The sequence below is a fragment of the Peromyscus eremicus genome, chromosome 13, assembly GCF_949786415.1.
Source record: "Peromyscus eremicus chromosome 13, PerEre_H2_v1, whole genome shotgun sequence".
Taxonomy (NCBI): Eukaryota; Metazoa; Chordata; class Mammalia; order Rodentia; family Cricetidae; genus Peromyscus; species Peromyscus eremicus.
In genome coordinates, this window is record NC_081429.1 from 4140238 (window position 1) to 4166360 (window position 26123).

General features: G+C 40.4%; 2 protein-coding genes and 1 pseudogene across 2 annotated transcripts; all 3 read left to right on the top strand.

Annotated features, from left to right (window-relative positions):
• Nucleotides 1-7303: 7303 nt before the first annotated feature.
• Nucleotides 7304-8185, top strand: LOC131923607 (UDP-glucuronosyltransferase 1A7-like). Its single transcript, XM_059278729.1, has one exon. It carries the CDS (start codon nucleotides 7307-7309, stop codon nucleotides 8183-8185), a length of 879 nt encoding a protein of 292 aa, XP_059134712.1. The 5' UTR covers nucleotides 7304-7306.
• A 4458-nt stretch (nucleotides 8186-12643) lies between these two features.
• Nucleotides 12644-13287, top strand: LOC131923608 (UDP-glucuronosyltransferase 1A8-like; annotated as a pseudogene).
• Nucleotides 13288-22743: 9456 nt separating this feature from the next.
• LOC131923609 (UDP-glucuronosyltransferase 1A8-like) lies at nucleotides 22744-24694 on the top strand. The gene is made up of 2 exons (XM_059278730.1): nucleotides 22744-23571; nucleotides 24683-24694. Exons 1-2 carry the CDS (start codon nucleotides 22813-22815, stop codon nucleotides 24692-24694), a joined length of 771 nt encoding a protein of 256 aa, XP_059134713.1. The 5' UTR covers nucleotides 22744-22812.
• The last annotated feature ends 1429 nt before the right edge of the window (nucleotides 24695-26123 follow it).

Here is a 26123-nt window from a genome sequence, read left to right on the forward strand (position 1 = left end):
GGCAATGGGGGAAGATCACTGAATATGGTGGTTTGAAAGTAAATGGCCCACAAAGGGAGTGGTCAAATTGGAAGGTGTGGCCTTGCTGGAGTAGGTGTGGCTTTGTTAGAGGAAGTGTGTCACTGTGGGACTGGGCTTTGAGGACTCTTATGCTTAAGCCAATCCCAGTGTCTGTTCACATCCTGGTTCCTGCTGATCAAGTTGTAGAACTCTCAGGTCCTTCTTCAGCACCATGTCTGCCTGTGTGCTGCCATGCCCAGCCATGGTAATAATGGACTAACCCTCTGAAACTGTAAGTCACCCCTATTAAATCTTTTCTTTATAAGAGTTTCCATGGTTGTGGTGTCTCTTCACAGCACTAGAAACCTCAACCAAGAGACGGTATTTTACGGGGAACAGTCACTCAGCTTCTCTTGCTCTGGAGGGTTTTGATTGTGAGTTCAAGGTTGTTGCTAACACTCAGTGGAAAACTCAAGATATCAGTATACTTTCTCTATGACATCATCTTTTCACCTGGAAATCTCAGGAGATCAGTATGCTTTCTCTAACTGTAACACGAATTGCTAAACAGTCTTAGTAATTAAAAAATCCCAGAGCCTGATATTGGGGTCAAAGCTGAAAGATCAGAGAACTAGAACACCCAACCACATCCTTATCTCTACAAAGTCCTCAGCCTCAAGAGCGAGACTTCCTTTTTACTCACGCCTATCTGCACCCTGCCATCTTACCTCCTTCCTAGTGCTAGGATTAAAGGTGCATGCCACCATGCCTAGCTCTGTTCCCAGTGTGGCCTTGAACTCTCAGAGATCTGGATGGATCTCCCTCCAAATGCTAGGATTAAAGGTGTGTGCTATCATTGCCTCACCTCTATGTTCATTATGGTGATTGGCTTTGTCCTTTGATCCCAAGGCAATCTTTATTGGGATATACAATATATCACCACATTTCCCCCCCTTTTGTCTAAAATATAAAAGAAGTTTATAACTAATATAAGAAAAACTATGTACAATAAGTACAATAACTCTATACAATATATACAGTCAACAATTACATTAATAATGTCCAATCCATTAACGTTTGACAAATTCAGAGAAAGTAGTTCATTATTTATCTTATTTTGGTGAGTCCAAAATGTACCTAATTCACTTTCTATCCTAACTTGTAATACCAACCAAAAACTATCTTTTGATATCTTTTAAACTTACACACTTTACACCTCTTTAGTGAGTTATTTTCTGAAATTATTAACAAGGAAAACTATAACTACAGCTATCTAATCTTCAACTCCCTCAGAGACCTGAGAAGGAAATAATATTAACTGAGTAAGGATGTGCAAACAAGCACCTTCCAAAAAATGTGAGAAATGACAGAAACAGTTGGCTGTCTAGACAGTCACCCGAGGTTTCTCTTCAACATTGGGGCATACATCTTCAGCCTACTGGCCTAGCATATCTGACAGATTCATCTGTGAAGCAGGATTTTCTAAAGAGCCTTCCTGCCTTGTCTTGGCAAGGATTGACAGTCCCTTCTTTTGTGTCTTGCTTGTCCATTTTTGACAGCATAATGTCAGCAGTCGAGGCACGGGCATTTTTTTGCCCTGTGGCTAATTTTTGCCACAATGAAAGTAAACAAAAGGAGTTTCTTCAATGCCCATCATCTTCTTTGAAGTAGATTGGTGCTGCCAGGAGCAGACCTATCTCATTGTCATAAAAAAACTATGTTATTAAAACATCTTAAATGCTATATTCTGTAGATCTTTGAAGTGTTTGAAGATGACCTGTCTATCTAAAATATATTTCTGTTTGTCCTTGAAACATACCGAGTATGACTATAAGTTTGATTGTAATGACTATTAACTTGCTTTCCTGCCTTTCTTTCTTTCTCTCCTTCTTTCTTTCTTTCTTTCTTTCTTTCTTTCTTTCTTTCTTTCTTTCTTTCTTTCTTTCTTTCCTTCTTTCTTCTTTTTTTGGTTTCTCTTTCTCTGCATAGTTTTAGTGCCTGTCCTGGATCTCACTCTGTAGACCAGGCTGGCCTCAAACTCACAGAGTTCCTCCTGGCTCTGCCACCTGAGTGCTGGATTTAAAAGCATGCACCACTGCTGCCCGGCTACCTTGCATTTCTTATATCCTAATTTGGTAATAATAACTTTCAAGGACTAGAAATTTGCATTACATTGTTAAATGAGCTGTATAGGTACAAAACCTTGAACAAGATTAGAAATATATGTTCAGGATTTTCTAACAAAATCAATCTCAAATTAGTATCAATATACATACATAATTTGTATACAATATACAAAAATCCAATCCAATTAATATATTTAAAACTCTAAAAGTAGATTCAATAATCTACCATTTTATTTTATCATATCTATGTCCTCCTCTTTTTTCTTTTCAGAGTATATTCAATAATCTACCTCTTATCTTTATCCTCTTTTTTCTTTTTATTTCAAGAACCCTGAATCTAATCTTCTTTGTTTAGCCTTTTTTTCCTAGCCATTAACAATTAACAACTTGTAACTAACCATCCTAAACAATGACAATTATCCATAACCCATAGAATGGCCAAAAATGACCCACCTCACCTTTTCGGAATGTGTTTGTGGTGCTCTTACATTACTTCCTGATGTCTGGGGTGAAGGCATATTTAGGGAATACTGAAAAGAAAAATTTTGGGTTAATTGTCAAGTCTTGGGAGACACAACTGTATCATCTGTTGTCTAGTCTCTACATAATGCAAAAATGCAGGGCTTGTCTCAAGTTCTTGCTCAAGTCTGTGAGGCTGGATCATCTCAGCTAGCCATCTCAAAATTGTCCTGAGCAGTTTGTAATCCAAAGCCGATCTTTGGGTGGTGTTTGTCAGCTTATTGGTATTAGCATTGTCCTGATGAAATCATCATTGTGGTGCCCCATCATCTTTTTGGAGACTTCAAATTTGCTGTTAGGCATGGTCATGGTTCCCTGCAGAAAACTGATACTCAAATCTGAAATCATGTACAGGAAGCTAGATGGAGCCTTTTTTCTATGGTTAGTTAGTACTCTATATGACCATTAATATCATGACAAAAGTTTAATATATATATATCATAAATTTTGATATGAAATTCATACCTTAAGAAAAGTTTTAAAAAGTCAAAATAAAACCAAAGAATTATGAAACCAGTGGCAATAAAATAGTCTCTTAATTTTGGGTTTTCTTCTGTCCCATATCATGTGGCTCTTCTGACATGAAACAGATTTTGAATTTTCTTTTAACAAACGTGCTTAATTTTAGAGAAGAAGAGAGCCATGCTCTAACTCCAAAGCCAGTTTTAATTTTTAATTGAACTGGGACTACATAAAGACCATTTGCATTATGTGTCTGTAGAGAACAGCAGAAACAAACATTTAGGAAGACTTAAGGAAATTTTTCCTGTTAGATATGTGATATACCAATAGGCTAATTTACTCTTTTTCCTGGGTCATTTTTTTCTGCATGATTTGTCCTTTTTCTTCAGATGTCTCATTAGTTCAGTGTTCTTCAGATTCCTTAGCTGGATGCCTTCATTCTCCTGAAAGACAAAAACAAAATCCTTTCCCAACCCTAACTTTGGGTTTCCAAATCTAATCTCTATCAGTTTTGATTTATGGTTTCTCCTGAATTTTTTTATAGCTCTTCTATCATCCAAAGCTGTATTTTTTAACAATAGGCATTAGGTTCTTTAATTGCTCTGGGAAGGGTTTTTTTTTTCTATGATGGCAGGAAAAGACTGAACTGAATTTGTCATGGAAGCCTTTGAGAGGTTCCTCAATGAGTTTCCCAACAGCAAAGGATTATCTTGTCTGTCCCTTGTTGATCTACATTCATTAGTCCAATGTCTGCCTTTACCATACTTTCTGCTTATTCCAGAAGGGAGGGGCGTTCTGTTGCCATTGTTCCTTTAAAAAGTATTATTTTTAGGAATGCCCTGTTTATAGTCCCTTTTTAGGTGATTTTGTTTACAACATTTGAAACACTTGACATTATTATTTTTCTTCAAACCTCTGGAAATCACCTCTCCTATCCAAGTATCATCATGGTCATGAGATTCAATGTTAATTGTATCTTGAGTCCATTCCTCCAAGGGTGCTTGATCTTTACTTTAATGGCTTAATTATCCTTTTGCATTGTGCATTAACATTTTCAAGAGCCAGAGATTCAATCATTATCTGTCTAGCTTCTGAATTTGGTGTCTAGCTTCTGAATTTGGTATCATTATATTTACTGCTGAAGACAGCCTTTGTAAGGAATCCATAAAGGTTTCTTTTGGGCCTTGTATAACTTTTGTAAGTGACTAAATTTTCTTTCCTACTTCTTCAATTCTGTCCCAAGAATTCATATGTAATGTGAATTTTAAAAGGTCTTATTAATAAAAACAAACCTGGAGCCAGGTATTGGGGTCAACGCTGGAAGATCAGAGAAGCAGAACACAGGCACCTCACCTTGCCAATTCCTCTGCTGATCCTGTTTCCTCATCCAAAATGAATCTTAGCTGAACTGCTGCTCAAAAGCCTAAAAGCTTAACCAACCCTAGTTCCTGGTTTTCACGTCTTATATACCTTTCTGCTTTCTGCCATCACTTCCTAGGATTAAAGGCTCTTGCTACCATACTTAGCTGTTTCCAGTGTGGCTTTGAACTCACAGATATCCAGATGGATCTCTGCCTCTGGAATGCTAGGATTAAAGGCATGTGTGCCACCATTTTCTGGCCTCTATATCTAGTGGCTGTTCTGTTCTCTGACCCCAGATAAGTTTACTAGGGTGCACAATATTTTGGGGAACACAATATCACCACATTCAGAGCTGCCATTAAGCATAAAATTAGGGTGTGGTCATCATATAAAGATTGTCTTTATATATCAGCATAATCGCCTTCTCCAAGAAGTTGATCTTGGGAAATTTCCATACCTCTATCCCTATATCATTATTCTATGGTCTTAGCCTCCTCTTTCTACCAGGTCCTCCATTGTAACTATGGACCAGCTTCTAGGATAGCTGTAACCAAAACTTTCCAGTCTTGAGGGATAATTCTATTAAAAGTTGACCATGAGTTTAACATCTGCTTTTCAAATGGAGAATGTATACCATATAAGACTGTAGCTTCCTTGAATCTTCTCAAATCTAACATTTGCACAGGAGTCTAATCAGCTTGTACATAGACTTGAGCATTTGGCAGTTCCTGTAAGGTTACTGGATAGATTAAGGTTGGCTGTTTGAAATCTTTAGGCTGTTTTTCTGTAACCTTATAATGCAATGCTGAGATTGGATCATCTTTAAATTCTTTTGTCTGGTTCTGAACTTCTCTATTATCTGTTTTAGCAAGTTTTTCTAAAACTTTTCTCTTGGCACTCACATTAACCAACTTTTTAAATGATAAAACAGAAATGATCAAACAAATAATATTTATAATTGACACTACATCTATCCCATCAACATTAATTATCCTCTCATTTAATTGTTCCATTTCAGATCGCCTAATGTGTTATCAAAAAGAGACCAAACACCTTCCATTGTAAAGATGTTTCTCATTTTTTAATGTGGGAAAAATTCCCTTTTAACTAATTTCTCCCTTTAAGATATCTTAATTGACTCATCAAATTTGCCAACAGTGAAAATCCAGATATGAAGATGACTGCTTCTTTGTAGAACAGTAGAAGCTGAAGTAGGTTTCAAGGCAGCTACATAGTCTGGTAGCAGCCCAAGATGAGTATCCAGAGAGAGCCCACAACCCACCAGGAGAAAAGAAGCCAAAGAGACTCTGGCTGTGTGCATCTCAGGCCTGAGCAGGGGGCCTGAGCATTCTGGGAAGGGTCTTGGAAGGCTAAGGAAACTTCATGAATGCCTCTGGATTCACTTTTTCTTATACACACCATAGGCCTGGAACACTCACTCCATCTGGTGCTGTGCTATGTGAATAGTGGATGCAGTAAGGGAGACATACATCTGCAGTGAACGTTCTTTTGCTTGTTATATGGTTTATGTTCAGGTCTACAAACCATATAGAAATGTCAGGCCTGGTTCTACATAGGTGAAGATGTGAAATTATACCTTTATGCCACACACAGAAATTAGCTTCACAATGATGCGTGACAGTATAGAAAGATTAAGACCATGAAACTCTTACACTATTCTGGTTATATCGTCATAACCTTGCTCTGTGAGACTCTGCATGGGGGTCACACTCTCTGGTGCCTGTGGGGTGGGAAGGAACACTGTGCTTACACTGTAGGTGGAGAGTAGGCTCAGAGCATCACTATTTTAGACCCAAGTCAAATGGTTCCTGTGACTACTGTTTGCCAGAAACAATATGTGATTAGAGACTTCTTTACAAATACACTGGATACGCTGTCATGGGCTGACTCATTACTCAACACCAGGACTAAGTCCAACATCAGCTCCTTCCTAGAACTGTGGTGAAAGGTGGAAGTCCTAAGTTCTGATCTGTCTGGTCCTAGAAAAGCAGAGCCCCCGGCCACTGTTCATAGAGTCATTTAATCTGACCATCATCATTGGAGGCAACAAACTTTCAGAGGTTTAGCTCTTCATCTTCTGTCTTCTTTCTAGATGTCTGTCTAAAAGCCAGGCTCAGAAAGAAAGTCATCCTGTCTTAGAAAGGGTTCTGATATAACAGAAACTGATCTAACACACAGAATGTTTTCATTTTGACAGGGACAGTGGCTGTGCAATAATGGTTTACTGGAGTCCTACAGCAGGGCAGAGTCCCAAGGCTCAGTGTCTGTCAATCAAGACTCCTGAACTCTCAGATTCATGGACTCAGAGCAATGTTTGACCCATGTCTCTCCTTTCTGATATAATGTGCTCTTTAGGGAGAAACTTGCTCTTCTGTGACCTCTAGCATTCTCTACCCTTTCTTGGTGACACTCGCTGTCTATCTTTCTTAGTTTTCCTTCTAATGAAATACAGTTGAGTCTGTGAATGATATAGAAGATCCTTATAAGTAGCTTCTTAATTTTCCTGAATTTCAACATACAAACACATTGTTTCATAATGATTTCAAAACTGGTTCTGCAATAGATGGCATGATCTTTCTGAAACTAAGATCATAAACCTTTTTTTTAATCTCAAAAGCAATGATTAGGTTTGAAGCCAATACAGTTTCCTTAATTATTACTCTTTTGAGTAAATCATTAACACTGAATTTAACTTCACTTGCAAACATATAAATACATGGGTCCACTGCAGTAGGTTTTCACCTGTACTGTTTCAACCAGCTCTATTAGAAGAGCTCAGTCTCAGCAGCTGGACTATCCTGGGCTCCACTTCTCCCATGGCTCCTGGAGATCTCCCAGCCTTCCTTCCTCTCTGTGTGTGTCTGCTGCTGGTCTCTGGCTTTGCCCAGGCAGACAGGCTGCTGGTGGTGCCCATGGATGGGAGCCATTGGTTCACCATGCAGATGGTTGTGGAGAAACTCATCCACAGGGGTCACGAGGTGGTGGTAGTCGTGCCAGAGGTGAGTTGGCAACTGGGAAAATCCCTGAATTTGACAGTGAAGACGTACTCAACTTCTCACACTCTGGAAGATATGAACCGTGAGTTCAAGTATTTTTCTGACACTATATGGAAAACTTCAGAACAAAGGCTGCTTTCTTTAATGACAGGATCAGCAAACAATTTCTTTGAATTATTAATTTCACATTGTAGAGATTTATTTAATGACAAGAAGTTAGTGAAGTACTTGAAGCAGAGTTCTTTTGATGCTGTGTTTCTGGATCCTTTTGATGTGTGTGGCTTAACTGTGGCCAAATACTTGTCGCTCCCTTCAGTGGTCTTTGCAAAAGGTGTATTATGCCACTATCTTGAAGAAGGTGCCCAGTGCCCCAGTCCGCTGTCTTATGTTCCCAGACTTCTCTTGAAATTCACAGACACCATGACTTTCAAGGAAAGAGCGTTGAATCATCTCTTCTACATGGCAGAGCATGTATTTTGCCCCTATTTTTTAAGAACTGCTACAGACATTGCCTCTGAAGTTCTCCAGACTTCGGTGACTATGGATGACCTCTTCAGCCAAGTGTCTATTTGGTTGTTACGCTCAGACTTTGTCTTCGAGTTCCCCAGACCTGTGATGCCCAACATGGTCTTCATTGGTGGAATCAACTGCCAACAAAGAAAACCAATTTCCAAGGTATGCCTTTTTTTTTTCACATGAAGAGAGCAGAGCCCTGGGTTTGGACAATAAAAAAGAAATTCTTTACTGAGCTGTAATTTATTGTTTATATCACTGCATATGGAATTTCTTCCTGGGTTGGGGAATTATTTTGTGGCAATTCCATAATTAGGAAACAATTCTATATTGGTGCCCTATTCATATGTCTGTGTACACCTGTGACGTAATTACATATACATTCCAAGCTGCAATCTGAATTTAAGTATCTATATATGCCTTTCTTTGTGTGTGTGTGTGTGTGTGTGTGTGTGTGTGTGTGTGTGTGTGTGGCAGGGGCCATTAAATTAGAAAGGGGAGGGGACAAAGAAAACTTTCTTGAGGAGGAAAAGCGACAGTAAAGGTACACATGTCCCATGAAAACAGAAAAGGGAGCACTCAGAGGTAGGAAGAGAACATATGGAGAGTAAGGCTGACTAGAGAAGAGTGGGTGAACAGAAAAGACAAAATGTCTGAAAAATGCATTAATGCCACGGAATACTCTGTATGCTAACTTTAAAATGTGATTTAAAGAGACAAAAAACTTCAAGCTACATTGTATTGTTTTTTGGAGATGTTTAACAAACACATCAAGCCATGAAGCAGTCCTCATTATTTGTCGGCTGCACTCGATAGGAGTGCACATGCAGTTTTTCCAAATTTTATAAAATCATTGATATGACATGAGCATTGCTGAGTTGTTTTAGAGGACCTTGTTCTCGGGGTGTCCTCCATCCCTTCTTTCTCTCCAACTCCTTCTGCCTCTCTTCCTCGGGGTTACCTGAGCTCTGAGGGGAGGGATTTGACAGAGCCGTCTCATTTAGAGCTGTGTGCTCCAAGGTCTTTCTATGTAATGTCTTTCTTTGTGTCTCTGTACTTGCTCTCATCTGTTGCATGAGGTCCCTGGCAAAATATCTCTGATGATGGCTGACTAAGGCACTGATCCATGAGTATAGCAGAATATCATTATGAGTCATTTAGGTGTTACTTTTTCTTTTAAGAACAGGAGTAGTGGGTTTTATCGTAGCTGTATGAACTTATAGACTCTGGTTCTTGGTCACCCAGGCAGTGTCAAGTATGGGTTCCATCTCATTAAGTAGGACTTAATTAAAGTCAGACATCTGTTGGTTACTTCCACAAGGTTTTTGCCTCCATTGCCCTAGTGTTTTTGTTTGTTTGCTTGTTTGCTTGCTTTTTTGAGGCAGGGTTTCTCTATGTAGCTTTGGAGCCTGTCCTGGAACTCACTCTGTAGAATAGACTGGCCTCGAACTCACAGAGATCCACCTGCTGCTGCCTCCCGAGTGATGGGATTAAAGGTGTGCGCCGCCACCACCGGGCCCTGCTTTAGTGTATTTTGCAGTCAAGACAGATTATAGGTCAAAGGATTTGTGGTTGGGTTGGTGTTTCCTGTTCTCTTTTGGTGACCTGCAGAGTATATTTCCATGTCATAGACACTAGAACATGGAGTGAAGTTTTGATATAGGCACCAGATCAACTTCTCCATGTTCAATAAGTTGTGTGGTTGTTGTCTTCAGCAATGGGGTCTTATTGTTAATTTGTGGAGAGCAACCTATTCCCTTGGAAACAGCCTGGGTTGTATGGGAATTTCCATGGGACCCCTTTGACCAATGACTGAATTGGATGAGAACCATTCCCAAAAAAGAAGCTTAATTTGGTGTCAAGGTATCGCCAGTAGAGGTTCTCTCTCCCTTATTATTTGGAAACTTCTTTAGGATTGCCTTCATATATTACAGGAAGTTTCCACTGCACTGCACTGGGTTCTGTTCAGGAAGTCTGTTCTTGAGCCTATGTGCTCTAGGCTATTCCCCATTTTCTCTTCTGTCAGGTTCGATGCATCTGGTTTTATGTTTAGGTCTTTGATCCATTTGGAGTTGAGCTTTATGCAGGGTGATAGGTATAAATCTATTTGCATTCTTCTACATGCAGCCATCCAGTTTGACAGCACCATCCTTTAAAGATGCTCTGTATTTTTTCAGTATGTATTTCTGCATCTTTATCATAAACACATCTCCATAGATGTGTGGGTTTTTGTCCAGGTCTTTCATTTGTTTTTACTGACCAAAGTGTCTGTTTTTATACCAATACCATGCTGTTTTTCATACTATATCTTTGTATCTTAACTTGAGATCAGGAATGGTAAGACTTCCTGTCATTCTGTTATTATTCAGGATTTTTAGTTCTGGTGGGAATTGTGTTTCCATATAAAGTTGTGAATTGTCCTTTCAAGGTCTGTGAGGAATTGTGTTTTATTATTTTGATGGGGATTGCATTGCATTTGTAGATTGCTTCTGGTAAGATGGTAATTTTTGCTGTGTTAATCCTACAAAACCATGAGCATGTGAGATCTTTCCATCTTCTATTATCTTCTTCAATTTGTTTCTTCAAAGACTTGACGTTTTTATCATAGCAGTCTTTCACTTACCTTGTTGGAGTTTCCCATAAGACATTTTATATTGTTGAGGCTATTGTGAATGGGGCTGTTCCACTGATTTCTTTCTCAGTCTGTTTGTCATTTGTATACAGGAGGACTAATGATTTTCTGAGTTGATTGTGTATCCAGCTCCTTTGCTGGATGTGTTATTCAGCTGTAAGTGTTCCCTGGTGGAATTTTTAGGGTCACTTATGTATACTATCATATCATCTGCAAATAAAGACCATTTGACGTCTTCCTTTCCAATTGGTATCCCCTTGATCTTGTTCAGTTGCATTATTGCTCTAGCTAAGACTTCAAGTACTATACTGAATAGGTGTTGGAAGAGTGGATAATCTGTAAGTCATAAAGATAAACGAAGTTCTTTTCCTTGTATTTCACTTGCCATTAACTTAGACACAGTCAAATCCAAAAATTAACAGATTTGACATCTCCCTTTATTGGTAACTACCATGGTCTTTAGAGTGCCTGCTCCAAGACCACACCTAAGTTATGCAAAATAATTTATGGTATTAATGAGAACTAAACTTTTCTGTTTGAGGGGTAAGGAAAGAACACACCCATTTTATGCTAACTTTCTTTATTCCTCCATCTTGAAAATTTCTTTCTTACCTAGTTTGTCTTTATATAGTTTTATATATCTATATAGATATATATAAATATACCCAATAGAAAGCCCTGGATAATATATGAGTTACATTTTGAGGGTCACATTGTATTTTTTACGAATATAATAAGAAGCAGAGCCAAATTCTGATAACACATGTGAAATCACAGGGTTACTCTAGGACATGGAATGTTATGCTGACTGACCAGGCAGCCAGCATGGCTGGGAATGACTGTCAGCCAAGCTCCCTGGTGATCAGGCAGAAGGCCTGTAGTGCTCAAGTGCTCCCGAGTTTCTGGAGGGACAGTGGCCTTAACAGCACCCCAGGACCAAAACACAAATAGTTAGTTGGTTGAACTTTTACTCTTGTCTCATAAAACTTAGATTAGGAGTTCGTGCATCTAGGAGTCAGATGCTGAGACATTTTGTGCAGGGAGTTATGTCTTTAATGTTATCAGCCAGAGTTGAGCAATTGGGAACTGGCACCAAAGTTGCTTTATGCCTGACGTTGGTTCAAACAAGACACCTGGGAATCTGTCCTTTTTTGGTTTATTTGCAGGGAGCAAATAGTCTACTTTGAATTTTCTCTGAGGTCTTAAATCAGCTAATTGTGTAAAAACCTATCTTTGTACCTGAGAATACTATTTTCCTATGTGAACCTGAGCTATGAAAAATGTCCTAGTATTATTTCCATTCATAAAAATTATACAGCTTAAGAAGAAATTATCTTTAGACAGTCCACAGAATAAGTACCCATTATGTTGAGATGTAATCACGAGGTTACAAGTACACATTATATGAAAATGCACGGTAATGGGGAGATTCCACAGCTGTTTTTGCACATGTGAAATGTGCAAAAATGACAGACAGAAGGAACCAGTTTTCACAGTCAATGGCCCTGTAAACCTTGCTTGAAACAGGTTCCTCCCTCAGAGAATTACTTGTCTGATGGGTTGACATCTGAATTATTTAATTGTCATCTGCTATAATATGCCATGGACAATGGCAGATAACATTACAGTATTTTCACTGATTGTCCTCATATTCAGTGATCATTAGTGATATTTACTAGTTTATCAACTTTTATTTTTGTGAATAAGACTGTGCTGACTGTTCTTAAATACATTCTTGTTCTGTAATCTCACCAGCAATAAGTTGATTTGTTGGGTCATATAACAGGACACATGTCACACTCCTTCATATCCCACATACTTAGTAACACACACACACACACACACACACACACACACACACACACACAGCACTACCACTACCTTCAGTCTCACACACAACACACTAATTCACACACACCATGCTTAGACACATACAAACACATATGTGGTCATGCAGGGCTGTTGATAAAGAGCTTGTAAACAGCACAACCACACATCTAAAATAAAAACAACCCTATGACCGTGTTTGTGTCTATCCTTCTCACACTCTGGGGGATCTGGATAGAGAGTTCAAGGTTTTTGCTGATACCCAATGGAGATCTTGGAAACAAAGGCTGTTTTCTCTAGTAATGGGTTCATCAACTGGCTTTTTCAAATTGTTGCTTTCACACTGTAGGAGTTTGTTTAATGACAAGAGCTAGGGGAGTACTTGAAGCAGCGTTCTTTTGATGCTGTGTTTCTGGATCCTTTCTATGTATGTGACTTAACTGCTGCCAAGTACTTTTCACTCCCATCTGTGGTCTTCACCAGAGTAGTATTTTGCCACTATCTTGGAGAAGGTGCCCAGTGCCCCACTCTTGTTCCTTACATTCCTAGACTTCCCTCTGGCTTCTTTGATGTTATGACTTTCAATGAAAGACTGCTCAACCAATTTATCCACTTGGGGGATCAATTATTTTGCCCCTGTATTCTCAAAACACCCAGAGAATTTGCCTCTAAAGTTCTCCAAATACCCATCACAGTGTATAATCTCTTTAGTCACACATCCATTTGGTTGTTACACACAAACTTTGTTTTGGACTATCCCAGATCTGTGATGCCCAACATGATCTTTGTTGGAGGAATCAACTGCTGCCAGGGAAAGACACTGGCTTAGGTATGTTCTCTCTCCTTCAGAACATGAAGAATAAGCTGATCATAAACTGTTAATAAAAGCTTTCCTTACTGACCTGTGAGTTGTCATGTTTGAAGTTTCTCCCTGTTCTTGTGCCATTCATTTGGTGATGCATTATTGCATTTTATAAATCTGTGCTTTTTGATATGTGTGCATGTATGGTTGATACTCTAGCATATAATTGCCAAGATGCATTTTAGTATTGTTTTGGGGAAAATGGTGAAAAAAAATTAAGAAATGAAACGTTTCCTTTTGCTGTTCGCATGCCCTATCCTGTTGACAACACTATGAAAAGTTTTGTATTTCTCAGTTTGTGGGGGGGAAGTTATCTTATAAATAATATGTATAGTAATATAAATTATAACAATTTCATTAAAGTAAAAGCTAGCATTAGTCTGGACATAAGGTTCTTTACTTTCATACATTCTCTAGTAACTGATAGCTGCCTTTTCATTTCAGTAGAAAATGTTATAGCTTCTCTTTTAAAATATATTTTTTATTTTGTGTTTGGTAATCTCACACATGCATACAATTTATTTTGATCAAATCCACCCCTCCCAACTCCACCCTCTCCAACCCCTCATACTACCAGTGTGTTGTTTTAGATGTGTCTTTTTCTTTTTAACCAAATAATATTGATAGATATTTAGTTCCAGACTGGAATAATTATTCCAGTCCTTTAAAGAGAGAGCATTTCTTAATCCTGCTATTACCTCAGCAGCACAGTGACTCAGGAGCAGAGTGACTGAGTCTGGGTATGCACACACCACATTTTAGTGCATGTGGCTAATTGTAGCTGGAGAACTTTTCTCCAGCTCCCGCCACCAAGTCCCGCCAGTCCCAGAGCCCACTTATAAAATAAACACACAAACTCTTACATTATTTAAACTGCTTGGCCATTAGCGTAGGCCTGTCATTGTCTAGCTCTTACTCTTATATTTAGCCCATTTCTATTAATCTTTACTTTGCCTCATGGCTCATGGCTTACTGGTACCTTACATCTTCCTTGTCCTGGCAGCGGCTCCAGCCAGTCTCTCTCCTCCCTTCCTATTCCCTCAATTCTCTTCTCTGTTAGTCCCGCCTATACTTCCTGTCTGGCTATTGGCCAATCAGAGTTTATTTACATATAGCGATATCCACAGCAGCTAATTGCTTTCCAAACCATTTGATCATGTGTTTATGAGAGTTCTCATTTTTCCATGTCTTCTTCTGTTATGGATATTGTCCAACTTTTAAGGTTTTGTTGATTTTGAGGGTGAAAAATTCTTATTATAGATAAGGTTCTTTTCTTTAAAAAAAAAAATACTTCAAGAGTTGAGTCCAGTCTCTTTCCTCCATGTGGAATTCCCCATTGGCTCCAGTAACAATCAATATTGTTGCCTTCTAGTGAATTCCATCTTTCAATCTTCAAAATATTTTTCAAACTTGCAAAAGTGCTGCAATGTTTTGCAATAACTGGGCTGGCATCTTGCAGAACAGTCTCATTGTAGTTTATCATATTGCTCTTGAATGGTGGTGTGGAACCTGTTCCTCTACACTGGAAGTGAGTGTACATTGTACTAGCACATGTCATAGGAGGTGCCGTATACTTGGGACAGTCTTAGTTTCATTAGAAGATGCCCTGATGCAGGTGTTCCACTTTCAGTGATTCTGAGATTGATCTGGTAATGAGAAACACCACCAGGTGGTTTTTTCCTCCTTGGCATTCCTGAAGAAGCAAAGACACAGAACACCAGGCATGCATCAACTGGACAAGTTTTAGCCTCTGAGCTCTCATCCTTGATGTAGTTGCCAAAGCTCTGTTCACATCCTGCCTGTCTTTCCTGCTCATCACTATACCTCTGTGTCCCAGCCATGCTGCCTTTTCCCTGTAAGAGGATTTTTCTGTCCCACCAGCTAGATCCCAAATCATGACATGGAGACTTATTATTAATTATAAAAACTCAGCTGATAGCTTAGGCTTGTTTCTAACTATCTCTTAAAACTTAACCCATTTCTATTAATTTATGTGCTGCCACGTGACTCATAGCTTGTTACCTCATCTCCTACATGTCATGTTTCCTCTGCATCTGGCTGGCAACTCCCTTCTTCTTGCCAGCATCTTCTCTGCCCCCAAAATCCTGCCTAGCTATTGGCTGTTCAGCTTTTTATTAAACCAATCAGTGGCAAATCTTCGCAGTGTACAAAAAAATTATTCCACAATATTTCCCAGTCTCTCAAGCCACCACAGTCCACTTTTCCTTGGGGTCTTTCTGACTCCTGCTTCCTCTCTGAAATCCTCTTTCCCCCACAAACATTTTTTTCAAAACCTACTTATCATTTGATTCTGGTTCTAATGATATACCTTTGGGAAACTTTCCATGACCCCCTGAGAAGGCCACCCCTTCAAATCACATGGTTGTCTGGAGACATATTTTAACGTTTGTATCACAATCATAGCTAATGAATTCATCCACTTATCTCCCCCACAGTGTCTACACTCCCCACGTTTTTAACTCCCTCATGCAGGAACCACAGTTGGCTTCATACTGCCACATCTCCAGAACCTGCCTGGAACTTAGAACACACTTGCTGGATGAATGCAAATGGTCGGCATAGGAGGCTGTGCCTAAGGGTTTGTCCTCAGAAGGCTCCGTAGCGAGGAAGGCTCGTGTTCTAAGTTAGATTCTGGGGCCACCAGACTTGGTATTCCTGTGATGAATCCAAAGGGACTTGCCAGACAAGATGCATGGACATGTGGACAGAAGTCTGAATTATTTGTTAATTGCTTATTCATAATTCAGTTCTATTTCTACGGGCTTTCAGTGTCAGTAAGGAGCAGTGGGGTCCCCACAGTGTGTGGATGATTAAGTTAGGTCTGACAGAGTCAGTAGGGTGACTTGAGGTATGTTTGAAGGTCATTAACAGTTTGAGAAGACGGTTTCTAGAGCCACCCAGTACTGATTCCCTATGTCACCCATATCTGAAACTTGCATATCTGTAAGAAGCTTTAAGAACATCCTGCTGATAATCCAGATGAAATTCCAACACAAGAAAACTGTCTACAATACCGCAATGAATCCCTGGTAGCCCTGGTCAGATGGACAGTGCCTTGTCTAACACAGCTGTTTCCCACCTCCAAGGTGTTAATGGGAATAACCACACATCCAGGCCTCTTCAGAATGGTCTGAGTAGATGTCACGCTTAACCTCATGTTGGGAGCTTTCCATGAACACTTGTATTCAGATAGGTGAATTGTTCTCTTATGGAGAACTTGCAAACTAGATATAACAAAACATAACATGTATTGGACGAGAACCGTGTTCTCAATGTTATCCTAAGCAATTGCATGCAGGATAGCAAAATTAAGACACCTATTTTGCATATGATGAAAATGAATAAATTGCCCCAAATTACAACTCATTGTAGTACAGTTGCCTAGTATAATGCTTCCATCTTTGTTCTTGTTTGTGTTGCCTAGGATTACGTAGGACCAATGGGCTCTTTTGCAATTAAAACAAATATATGGATTGCTGTTCCGTGTCTATGAAGAAAGCCTTTGGTGCATTTATAGGCAGCACATTGAATCTGTGTATCACTCGAGTACTATGGACACTGCAACAATATCAATTCGTATAATTGAAAGCACAGGCTATCTTTTTTTGTTTCCATATTTGTAGCCTCAAGATTTTTTTCAGCGTTTTTTTTTTTTAATTTTCAAGGTGTAGACTCTTTATCTCTTTGATTAAATTTATTCCTAAGTATCTTCTTGGGAGGGGGTGTAATTACTATAAATGGAATTTTCTCTGAATTATTTTTTCGTGTAGTTTGCAGTTAGTGTGAAGGACACTACTGATATTTAGTGGCTGACCTTGTGTCTTATATTATTACTGTCTTCATTCATTGGTTCTAGCATGTTTTTCTTTCTTGTGGTGGAATGTGTGGGGACTTCTGTATTATGAAATCAGCAAACACTGACAGTTTCAGTTCTTATTTCTATGGGGTGCTGTGCTTATTTCTCTTACCTAACATATTTGGCAACAGCTTCTAATATTATATTGGCCAGAAAGGGGAAGAATGAGCATTCTTATTCTTTTTGAGATCTTAGGGGGAAAAATTCCATGTCTTGTGATATAGATGCTGTCTTAGTTAAGGTTTCTATTGCTATGATAAAACACGATGACCAAAACAACTTGTCGAGGAAAGAGTTTCTTTCAGCTTACATCACCAAGGAAGCCAGGGCAGGAACCTGGAGGCAGGAACCTGGAGGCAGGAACCTGGAGGCAGGAACCTGGAGGCAGGAACTGATGCAGAAGCCATGGAAGGATGCTGCTTACAGGCTTGCTCCTCATGGCTCGCTCAGCCTGCTTTCTCATAGCTCCCAGGACCACAAGTGCAGGGATGGCACTGCCTTCCATGGTCCCCAGAGTAATTCTAGATAGGCACAGAACTACTACCGCTCTGCTAGTTGCTTTCTAATTTTGGAGACAATACCTTCATTGTTCCTAATTTCTTGCTGCCTCTCTTTTGCTTTGCCATTTTTATGCAGTAGTGTGCTGTGAAATTGGATAATAAGGCTTCCACAGACCATTTACTGCTCTCAACTTTGACCAGTTTTACCCTTGTTACATTTTATGTTTTAGATTTGAGTTTGAGTATTTTGTGGTGTGTTTAATTCCCAGCTTATTTTAGGTACACATTATTCATAGCTTTATAGTTTATCCCTGATAAGAGGAATAAATCTGCTGCACACTCCATCTTGACAGGCCTAGAGTGTTGTAAGTGCAGACATTTCACCTTTACCATTAGGGTTTGTGATGTGCAATAATCAGTTGGTGGCCTTCTCAGGTTAAATAACATTAACATCTATCATCAGGTCTAGTGGTGAATTCCCCAAGCATTTGTTTATGTGAGTTTTATTCTTCATTGTTCACTGTTTTTCAGGCCAGATCATTGTGCAGACTAGGTTGAGCTAAAACTGATCACTGGAGTTATAGACATGTGCCACCATACCTTGGCTCTCTCAATCGTTTACAAAAAAATAATTTGCTAGATAAAATATTCTTGGCTAATATGCTCCCCTCCCAATACCTTGAATACATCTTTCCGTTCTCTTTTGGGCTGTGGGGAATGTCCTGAGAAGTCTGCTTACAGTGAGTAGTGTTCATACTCTTTTGTGTGTGTTTTGTTTTCACAGTCTTAGTCATTGCTCTATTGCTGTGAAGAGGAACCGTGATGAAGGCAACTCTTATAAAAGGAAGCTTTTAATTGAGTACTTACAGTTTCAGAGTTTAGTCCATCATCATCGTGGTGGGGAGCATGGCAGCAGGGGTGGCAGACATGGTGCTGAAGAAGTAGTTGAGAGCTACATCCTGATTCACAGATAATAGATAGATAGATAGATAGATAGATAGATAGATAGATAGTTAGATAGATAGTAGGTAGATAGATAGGCAGGCAGACAGACAGACAGACAGAGACTGGACCTAGCATGGTCTTTTGAAAACCTCAAAGACCACCCCCAGTGACATACTTCCTTCAACAAGGCCACATCCCCTAGTCCTTCTCGAACAGTTCTACTCCCTGGTGACTAAGCAATCAAATATATGAGCCTATGGATGCTATTCTTCTTCAAACCACCACATACCTCTTCTTGTTCTCAGGATTGCTCACTATCTTCAGAGTGTGCCTTGGTGTATTTGGTTCAGGTGAACATGTTTCCTTTTTTTTTTTCTTTCTTCAACTCCTGTCATATGGCAGGTTGGCCTCTTGGGAGAGTCCTGCCGTTCCTGTAGAGATGTCTCATCCCTCTTGCTCTGTATCTAGACAGCTTCAGCTGCTCCGTACTTCAGTTTGTTGATCCTCTGCTTGGGCAAACCTGCCGGTAAAGTACTTGTCGTCTGACTTCCTGGTGTCTGTTGCTTACCTTCTGCCTTTTGTCTGCTGTCATTCAATGTTGCCTCCTCTATTCTGACAGCTTGTTGAACATTTTCATGACTCCTGTTCTGAATTCTTGTCATCTCATGGACCTCGATTTCTCCGGAGCTCCCATTACAGTTTTATTAGTTTCCTTCAGGTGTGTCACAGGTCTTTGATTTTTTATAGTATCCATGTCCTTGTGCTGAAAAAAAAAAAACCTGCTGCTTTGAACTCCTCCCAACACATATTCTTTGGCAGCAACAGACCTTTGCTGTTTATTCTAGTCTGTAACTCTGGAAGGGCCACTGTACTCCCTGAGCAAGAAGGGCTTCTTGTGAACTTCCTAGTAGACTAAGATGCATGCTGCTTCCATGATGATGCTGGGTGGGGCTGCTGGAGGCTTTGCTGTTAGATGGTGCTGGCTGGGGTGTTCTACCATGTGGAACTGCTGCCTAGGCACTGTCACAACTTCTGTTTAATCTGTTTTCAAGATCTAGTCCTTGGCCGGTCGATGCCATTGTTTAAGATCTTGGGCATGGCTGAGGGCTCAACTCAAGAGTTCAGCAGAGTTGCTGCTCAATAAATGTGGGGCCAGAAGCTACCTTCTTATAAATGTGTAATTGAAAAAAAAAAAAACCTTTTCATCAAGTAGGAGATGTGGTATAGATTTTTGCCTGAGTTGAGTGGCATTGAGCTCCTGAGGTGTATCTACTATGCGTCCATGAAGTGTGAGGAGTGGGGGTCTCTCTGCCTGTGCAGGACCATTTGGTGTCTTTTTGACTGAAGGGAACTTCTGATTGACTTTCCTGATTAAGCATGAATATGCCCTTTGGGTCTCTGAGATCTATAGGATCAACAGATTTCCTGTCTGCCCAGGAACATTAATCAGGGGTTTTAGCTGAATAGAACAGATGCCTTATAATGCTTCTGGAGTGGAGCAGGACTAGTTACTACTAGGTAACCGAACTGATAGGACAAATATATGGGGGTTTATTACATTGGCTTACATAGTACAGTCCCAGTAATCTAATAATGGCTGTCTTTACACTGGAGAGCCCGAGAACTTGGTTAAGGCTCAGCCCATGAGGTTGTGTACCTAACAAGTTTTCAGGTGGCATTGAAGTCCTAGAAGATCATTCCCTGGTGAGCCACTGGTCTTCAGTCCATGTTGGAAGCCTGGTGAAGCTGAGTTCTGATAGCAGGAAAGGAATGTAGTGGCATTGGCAGCAACAGAATAAACTGTTCAGAGGGTCACGAAGGCAAGAAGGCAAAAGGCAAAACTTTCCCCCCAGGACTCCTTTACCTGGACTGCCACTGGAAGGTGCCACCATGTTCAAGGTGCATCTTCCCATTCCAAATAGCCTGATGAAGAAGAGCCCTCACAACTACGGCCAGCAGCTTAGTTCTTGGATGGTTCGAGATCTGATCGTGTTGACAAGTAGGAAGAACCATCATAGCCATCCTCCACACTCTTCTAAAGTAGACAGGGAGACCTCTCCTTGTCTATGCAGAGAAGTCAGACTACACTCTGAGGAGGAGTAGAAACACAGAAGTATAATAAGTGACTTGGATGTCTTCCTATGCCTGTGAAGGTGACCCGGCTGGTTTTGTAGATGGGCTGGGATTTAGCTGTTATCTCTGGACAGGTTTTATAGCTGGCAGGGATAAGGTGCCATGGTGATCCATGTACAGGTAACTAAGACCTTCACTTCCTTTCTGTCATTCTCTTTCACCCTATGTGGCATGATCATGCCCTTTCTCCTAGTGACTTCCAACCCCCAGAGATATCTCTAGGGGCAGTCCTCCTAGGAACTCTAATAACACTAAGGACTTTGTATTATGAGTGCCAACTTGCTTCTCTGCCAGTAGGTCTGTACTCAGAGTAAATGATCTCTTTATCAGCATTGCCCTGATTGGGGAACAGGGCTTGGGTGGCATGACCTGAGTAAGACAATTGTCCTTTCTTTCTTATTTGAATTTCATTAAGTTCAGTGAACCACTCGTGCCTATTGGACTTGTTTTCAATTGTTAAGGTTTCAAAATGAGGTCCTGGAGAGTTGTTAGTTTATTTTTCTGGGGGAGGAGTAGAGCCTGAATCTTCCCATACAAAAGTCATATAGATTATCACCCTAGCCATTTTGCTTTCTTTTGTGTTGAGACAGGGTCTATCATGTAGCTCCAGCTGTCCTGGGACTCACTGTGTCCACCAGCCTGGCCTTGTGCCTCTGTCTCCCTAGTACAGTGATTAAAGGCATGGCACCCTAGCTATTTTTTTTTTTTGAGACAGGGTTTCTCTGTGTAGCTTTGCACCTTTCCTGGAACTCGCTTTGGAGACCAGGCTGGCCTCGAACTCACAGAGATCCGCCTGGCTCTGCCTCCCGAGTGCTGGGATTAAAGGCGTGCGCCACCACCGCCCGGCTATTTTTAATCTTCAAAGATGATCACCTGAGCGTTTTCCAGTCACCAAGAAAAATAGTTGACTCAGTAAATATCTATTCACAGTGACATTTAAGGTAAAAGGGGACCATGTTGTGGTACTAACAAGGATCATGCCTCTGGCTGGCTATAAAATTCCTCGCTAAATGTGCCTCAGTGTATTACCTGACATATGTCATTTAGTTACCATGAAAGTATATAGAAAACTTGCATAATGTGGTTGAGTCTAAAAAAAAAAAACACCCACTTTTTGTTCTTCTCTGAACAAACCATAGTTGGGTACTGTGCAAATAGGATGAACACATAAGGAAATCACATGCCCTGACTATAAGGAATGCTCAAGGGAATGTGGGACAAAAATACATAGATCCTTTGGGGAAACCCACAGCAGAGGTCCCAACCTCTCTTTAGAATATGTGACTGTCCCTGCATTGAACATGTGAAAGGGAAATGTGAAAGAGGTGGCAGTCACATGCCATCAAGTCCCTGGAGTGGTCCATAAGATAGTTGCCTATCTCATTTTAGCAATCCACAGCTCCCAGGGAGTTCAGGGGTGGAACAAGAATTCTACTGCACATGCACCAAGACAAGCAGCATTGCTCATCTGGCAGAGTTGTTTCTAACCACTGACTGGGTGGGACTAGGCTAAGGACCCTTCCCCTAGGCCTTGGAAGCAGACGCAGCAAATCCTTTTGGAACATAGTCTCGTGCCCTAAACAAAGTGTCCAGGTTTTCCTTTGAGATCAATTCTAGAAATGTAAGGGTCTTTGAAGCTTGCTTCCTTTTGTAAAACCCTTTGGACTCCTCAGGGTCAAGTACATTTCTTCACAACTATTTCTAAACTCATGTTGTGTGATTCTGCCCAAGGAAAAGATTACAAGCCCTTCTTATCTGGAAAACAAACAAGTAGGTATCTCGATCATGGCTCGATTGTTATTGTTCTTAAAAGTCAGTCATTGTCAGGGAGTGTGCTTTCTTACACGCCCTCCTCAAGAGGGTGGCTTTCTGGCTTACTCTCCCTAAATTAGAAGAGCTCAGAGTCATAGTCCCTGAATTGCCTTGGACGGTGCTTCTCTCATGGCTTCTGCAGTTTTGATGACCTCCTTTCTTCTCTGTGTGTGTCTGCTGCAGACCTCTGGCTTTGCCCAGGCAGGCAGGCTGCTGGTGGTGCCCATGGATGGGAGCCACTGGTTTACCATGCAGATGGTTGTGGAGAAACTCATCCACAGGGGGCATGAGGTGGTGGTAGTCGTGCCAGAGGTGAGTTGGCAACTGGGAAAATCCCTGAATATTACAATGAAAACTTACTCCGTTTCTTACACTCTGGAAGATTTGAACCACCATTTCAAGTTTTTTGCTCACAATCAATGGAAAACTCAAGAAGTAGGAATGTTTTCTCTGCTAAAGAACTCAGGCAAAGGTTTCTTCGAAATATTGTTCTCACACTGTAGGAGTTTGTTTAACGACAAGAAGTTGGTGGAGTACTTGAAGCAGAGTTCTTTTGATGCTGTGTTTCTGGATCCTTTCGATGTGTGTGGCTTAACTGTGGCCAAGTACTTTTCACTCCCGTCCGTGGTCTCCAGCAGGGGAATATTTTGTCACTATCTTGAAGAGGGTGCCCAGTGCCCCAGCCCTCCTTCCTATGTTCCCAGAATTCTCTCGAAACTCACAGACACCATGACTTTCACAGAGAGAGTGTGGAACTTTCTCACTTATGTGAAGGAGCATGCATTTTGTCCCTATTTTTTCAAAACTGCTACAGAAATTGCCTCTGAAATTCTCCAGACCCCAGTGACTATGAATGACCTCTTCAGCCAGGTGGCCATTTGGTTGTTCCACACAGATTTTGTGTTGAATTTCCCCAGACCTGTGATGCCCAACATGGTCTTTGTTGGTGGGATCAACTGTCACCAGGGAAGGCCACTTTCCAAGGTATGTTGTCTCTCCTTTAGCACACGAAGAGAGAGCTGGCCTTGGACAACAAAATTATTCCTTACTGAGCTGCGGGTTGTCATTTTCGGTTTTATTTTGCTCCAACAGTCCTTGATATTCACACAATCGTGCAGCAGTGCACCTTGTTACCTTGCTTGCTGACAGGTGTGTGCACCGCTGCCGCTCTTAGAACCACTAGGCTGCATTTACTATTGTTTTTTGAGACAGAGTGAGAAACACAGTAAGAAATGAAGCTTCATTTTGTCCATTCTTGTATTCTACCTCTTTTTAAAAATGCTCAGTTTCAGGGAATTACTTCACAAATAGTATGTGTAGTTCTAAACATTCAGAACGATTTTCTTAAAATAAGCTCCAGTGTCAGCCTGGATGTAAGGTCTTCATCTTCCTTTTTCACCTTCCAGCAAGTGATCGTCCTCACAACAGTAAATTTATCATATTCTCTTACAAATTATCTTTAAATTTTTTTTTATTTGAGACTCTCATATATGTATAAAATGTACTTTGATCAAATCCACCCCTTCTCTATCTTCTCCAACTTCTCCCATACCTTGGAATGACAAGTGGGTTGTTTTAAATGTCTTTCTAACCCACAAATATTGGTAGATATTTAATTCTAGATGGGGCCAGTCATCCTCATCCCTTTCTTTCTTTCTTTTTTCTTTTTTTGTTTTTAATACAAGGGTTCTCTGTGCAGCCCCGGAACTCACTCTGTAAGCCAGGCTGCCCTTGAACTCAGAAATCTGCCTGCCTCTGCCAGTGCTGGGACTAAAGTTGTGTGCCACCACAACCTGTTCCTTAGTCCTTTTTTAGACACAGAGCATGTCCTAATCCTGCTCTTTGTCTCAGCAGCACGGTGAGAGACTCGGAGCAGAGTGCCTAGGTCTAGGTGGGCACACACCACAGTTCAGTGCATTTGGGTAATTGCTTTCCGAACTCTGAGCGACTTCATCATTCCGTCAGCTGTATGTGAGAGTTCTCATTTTCCATGCCCTCTTCTGCTCTGGATCTCGTTCAGCTTTTAAACTTTTGTCAGTTTTGGTGATGAATAATTCTGTGTAGCTGTTTCAATGTTCATTATCTGTTTCGGTAGGCAGTTGGATGATTTACATTTCCTCCTTGGTACATTACACATTGACATCCTTTTCCCATCTTTCCCATTGCTACCAGCCTCTAGAGTTCAGAAATATTAACACTTAGCCATTCAAAGATATGCTCACTTTTTTACTTAGGTGTTTATCTTTTAATTTTTATTTATGTGTAAGGTGTTTTGCCTTTATGTGTGAGTATCACATGCATGCAGTACCCATAAGGCACCAGAAGAAGGCATCAGATACCCGGAACTGGAATTACACACTTGAAACTGAACTTGGGTTCCTCTGGAAAAGCAGCCAATCCTCCTAACTACTGAGCCACCTCTCTGGCTCTCTGGCTGTTTATCTTTTAATTGACATAGTTTTTGTTTTGGGTCTCCCAAACTGGTTAACTTTTCCCTTCACTTTAAATGTTAGCTTTTTCTTTGAAACTTTCTGAATTTTAACACATACTGCTGTTTCCAAGACTAAAATATCAGAATGTTTACACCATCTCCTGTGTGAGCATTCTAAATTCCTCTAAGGCTGACAATATTTTTCTGAGAACTTGACCCTATACGGCGTAGGCATCTAAATTTCGTTGCTGCTGAGTGGCGACTGCCGTTCACTAACACTGTTTGAGGAGGACTTTATTCTTCATTGACAGACTTTGTCAGGCTTTCGTTTTCCATGTTTATTTCTGCCTGCTTCCAGCCTCTCAGCTCTGCCACACTCCTAGGCAGCCCTGTATTTCCATTGATGGTCTCTGCAGTAAGTTTTATTATAGATCTCACGCTTACTGACTTCCAAATTGTGTTGGTGATGCCCATAGTATATTCTCCCTTAAAACTTAAAAACTGTGTTGTTGGAGCTGGAGAGACAGGCTCAGCAGTTGAGAGCTGGTGTTGCTTTTGTAGAGGCCCCAGGGTTAGCTCCCAGCACCCATGTCACACTGCTCACAACCACCTTTAGCTTCAGCTTCAGGAAGCTAACTCCTGATTCCGGCCTCTGTGGGAACCTTCACACACCTGCACACACACCCGTACAGACACACTGGTACTCATAACTAAAATAAACCCTTGAAAATTGTTGTTGTGAAGCTCCACAAATCAAAACAGATGTTGGAGAAATACTGGTATGTTTCTGATAGTGTCTTATTAGTCAGGAACATGCATTCCATTTTACATATTTAGATTTTATTTTATACCCATTATAACATTTTGTTCTTAAAAATTGTCCATTACGGACAAATTTTTATCTTCATCCTTAAAATGTATTTCTAGGTTTTTATTATTTTAAAGCTATGGTGTACAGGTTAGTTTATTTTGGTTTTGAAGTGGTTATTGGTAGTTGAAGCATACATTTGTCCTTTTACGTTCTATCTGGCCATGTTACTAAGTTTCTTTATTAGTTTAGAAGATTTATCAGGTACAGATAACATGCAAAGGACCCTGCCATTAT

Bases quoted from the DNA above. Each gene is read 5' to 3' on its own strand.
- LOC131923607 (XM_059278729.1), top strand. From the start codon at position 7,307: ATGGCTCCTGGAGATCTCCCAGCCTTCCTTCCTCTCTGTGTGTGTCTG.
- LOC131923609 (XM_059278730.1), top strand. From the start codon at position 22,813: ATGGATGGGAGCCACTGGTTTACCATGCAGATGGTTGTGGAGAAACTC.